This window comes from Miscanthus floridulus, chromosome 5, assembly GCF_019320115.1.
Source record: "Miscanthus floridulus cultivar M001 chromosome 5, ASM1932011v1, whole genome shotgun sequence".
NCBI classification, from domain to species: domain Eukaryota; kingdom Viridiplantae; phylum Streptophyta; class Magnoliopsida; order Poales; family Poaceae; genus Miscanthus; species Miscanthus floridulus.
The window spans coordinates 131173208-131177107 of record NC_089584.1 but is presented as its reverse complement, the minus strand read 5'-3'; the positions used below and the strand labels follow the sequence as shown (position 1 = coordinate 131177107).

The 3900-nt window shown below is 51.9% G+C and overlaps 1 protein-coding gene across 1 annotated transcript; it reads left to right on the top strand.

The window, feature by feature from the left end:
• Positions 1-341: 341 nt before the first annotated feature.
• Positions 342-647, top strand: LOC136455359 (uncharacterized). Its single transcript, XM_066455416.1, has one exon. The coding sequence runs from the start codon at positions 342-344 to the stop codon at positions 645-647; it is 306 nt and encodes a 101-aa protein (XP_066311513.1).
• The last annotated feature ends 3253 nt before the right edge of the window (positions 648-3900 follow it).

The following is a 3900-nucleotide window of genomic DNA, read 5'->3' as shown; positions in this document are numbered from 1 at the left end:
CATCCCACATCGCTAGACCGAGGCGTTGCCCGCTCGTCGTCGACCCCATTGTCTGCAAAAAGCGCCTCACCACGGTGCTGATGGACGGAGGCTGTGGCCTCAACATCCTCTATGTCGACACCCTTGACGCCATGCGCATCCCTCGGTCGGACCCCCGTCCAGCGAGCTCTCCCTTCCACGGCATGATCCCAAGAGCGCAGGCATACCCGCTCAGGTAGATCGACCTGCCCATCACATTTGGCAACCATGCCAACTTCTGCTCGGAGATCCTCACCTTCGAGGTGGTGGACTTCCTAGGGTCCTACCACGCCATCTTGGGGCGACCATGCTACGCTAAGTTCATGGCCATCCCCAACTACACCTACCTTAAGCTGGAGATGCCAGGGTCGAATGGCATCATCACTGTGGGTAGCACCTTCTCGTACGCCTTCACGTGCAACCATGAGAATTTTGAGCTCACCACAGCTGTCGTCAACTCAGCCAAGCTCCCTCAGCTTAGAGAATCGTCAACCCCAGTAGTCCTGGACTGCAACAAGTCAACCTCCTTGGCTGCCTTTCGCCCTAACGAGGAAACTAAGGCAGTGGGGATCGACCCCACTAACCCAACCAAGACGGTGCGGATCGGGACCCAGCTCCCGGCCAAATAGGAATGCAAACTCGTTGACTTCCTACGCGCTAATCGTGATGTCTTCACATGGAAACCTTATGACATGCCGGACATACCATGGGAGGTCATCGAGCACGCACTGTGCCTCATCCCAGGCTCAAAGCCCACCAAGCAGCGTAGGCATCACTTCGACGATGAGAGGCACAGGGCCATAGGCGAGGAGATCGCCAAACTCCTCACAACTAGATTCATTAAGGAGGTATATCACTTCGACTAGCTTGCCAATCCTGTTCTTGTTAAAAAAGAAGGCCGAGAAATGGAGAATGTACATTGATTATACTAGACTCAACAAGGCATGTCCGAAGGATCATTTTCCTTTACCGTACATAGACCAGATAGTCGACTCCACCTTGGAATGCGAGATCCTCTCCTTTCTGGATGCCTACTCAGGCTATCACTAGGTCACGATGAAAGAGTCTGATCAACTCACAACTTCGTTCATCACCTCGTATGGTTTGTATTGCTACATAACCATGCCTTTTAGTCTGAAGAATGCTAGCGCCACCTATCAATGGTGCATGCAGCAATGCTTCGCCGACCAAATCGACCCGCTCGACCAAACTGATCAGGTCGATCGGCCAAAACCAACCATCGTCGTCTATGTTGATGACATAGTGGTCAAAATGGCTTAAGCTTGCGACCTGATCGCAAACTTGGCCATGACATTCACAAACCTCCGAAGGTTCAACATCAAATTGAATCCCAAAAAATGTGTTTTCGTGGTTCTGAAGGGGAATCTGCTTGGTTATATCATGCCTGAATGCGGCATCAAGGCCAATCCTGAAAAAATCACGGCTATCTCCAACATGGGCCCTATATGCAACGTCAAGGGCATACAGAGCATCACCGGTTGTTTGGCCACCCTGAGCCGATTCATTTCCTAGCTTGGCGAATGAGGGATGCCTCTCTACAAGCTTCTCAAAAAGACAAACACATTCATCTAGACTGAGAAGGCATAGCAGGCTCTAGAAAGCCTCAAAGCGTCACTGACATCGGTGCCAATCCTCATCACTCCCAAACAGGGAGAACCCCTCATCCTCTACATTGCGGCAAGCAACCACGTGGTGAGCATTGTCCTAGTCGTCAAAAGGGAGGAGCTAGGACACCACCTTAAGGTCCAACAACCCATATACTTTGTCGGAGAGGTACTCACCAATGCCAAGGTTTGGTACCCTAAGGTGCAAAAACTTCTATACGTCGTACTGATGGCAACCTAAAAGCTCCTGCACTACTTCACCAACCATGAAGTCATGGTCGTCACTTCGTACCCGCTGAGAGACATCATCCACAATCACGATGCCATGGGTCAGATCTCTAAGTGGGCACTCAAACTAATGGGCCATGACATCAGGTATATCCCCCGCACCGCTATTAAGTCTCAAGCTCTCATAGACTTTGTCGCCGAATGGATAGAGGTCTAGCTCCCGACCCTAGACATCACCCACGAGTACTGGACGATGTACTTCGATGGGTCCATGATGGGGCCTGGCTTAGGGGTTGGAGTGGTTCTAATCTCCCCGGATGGGAGCAGACTTCGGTACATGATCCACCTCCATTTTTTGACCTCAAATAACGCTATAGAATACGAGGTCCTCATCAACGGACTGCGCATCGCCATCGAGCTTGGTGCTACGTGGCTCTACGTCCATAGCGACTCAGAGCTGGTCAACAATCAAGTCATGAAGGAGTCCTCCTACAAAAGCCCCCTCATGGCAGCATACTGCCAGGAGGTACGCAAGCTTGATGACAAATTCCAAGGGATCGAGCTACACCATGTCCCTCGAAAGGACAACGATGTCGCCAATTTTCTCACAAAATTGGCCGCCAGGCGGGCTCTGTCTCTGGACGGGGTCTTCATCAACGACCTCCACGAGCCATCTGCCCGCATCCTAGAAGGTCCGATCTAGACACACCCCGATGTCAAACTGGCGCTCGGGGGCTCCAACTCTAGTGCCAACCTAGCGCTTGGGGCTCCAACCCTGGTGCCAACCCAGCGCTCGGGGGCTCCAACCCTAGCTCCAGCCCAACGCCCAGGGGCTCCAACCCTAGTGCCTCTATGATGGCGTCGCCCACCGATGTTGCCATGGTGGCACTAGATCAAACCGACTGGCGCACACCGCTACTCGCCTACCTCCTCGAGGAGGTTCTCCTGCTCGAGAGGACTAAAGCACAATGGATCGCTTGATGCGCCAAGACCTTGATCGCACTCGATGATGAACTTTACAAATGAAGTCCATCGGGGGTACTCATGAAATGCATCCCTACCAACTAAGGGAAGCAGCTCCTCGAGGTCCATGCTGAAATCTACAGACATCACGTGGCCCCAAGATCACTAGTCAGAAAAGCCTTTCAAAGGTTTTTACTGGCCCACCGTGCTACAACATGTAGAGGAGGTCGTCCGTAGGTGTGAAAGATTCTAGTTCTACGCTCGGCAAAACCATTTGTTAGCATAGGAGCTTCAAACCATCCCCATCACCTGGCCATTCGCGGTCTAGGGCCTCGACATGGTAGGACCCCTCAAAAAGGGTCCGGGCAGCTTCACTCACCTGCTCATAGCGGTCGACAAATTCACCAAGTGGATAGAGGCCAAGCCCATCATCAACATCCGCTCGGAGGAGGTAGTCAAGTTCTTCCTCGATATCATCTATTGGTTCAGCGTTCCTAACTGTATCATCACTGACCATGGAACTAACTTCATCAGGAAGAAGTTCCTAGACTTTAGTGATGGATACGACATCAGGATCAACTAGGCCTCGGTCAGACATCCACGTACTAACAGTCAGGTCGAGCGTACCAATGGCATGGTCCTCCAAGGACTTAAGGCATGCATCTTTGACTGACTCAACAAGTATGCCGAGCGATGGGTTGTAGAGGTCCCAGTGATCCTTTAGAGCCTGAGAATGACCCCAAATCAATCCACAGGGTTCACACCCTTCTTCCTAGCCTACAGAGCTGAAGTAGTGCCGCCCTCCGACATCAACCACGGTGACCCAATAGTGAAGGCTTTTGACCATGACCGAGCCATTGAGGCTCAACAAGACACAGTCGACCTACTCGAGGAGGTTCGTGAGACGACCATCATCTGCTTCGCTCACTACCAGCAGACTCTCCGTAGGTATCATGAGAGGAAAATCAGAGGAAGGATCCTCGATGTCGAAGACCTCGTGCTTCGAAGGACCAATCGCCAAGGAGAAGCACAAACTATCTCCACCATAGGAAGGACCCTACATAGT

Excerpts from the sequence above, each read along its gene's own strand:
- LOC136455359 (XM_066455416.1), top strand. The coding sequence starts at position 342 with ATGGCCATCCCCAACTACACCTACCTTAAGCTGGAGATGCCAGGGTCG.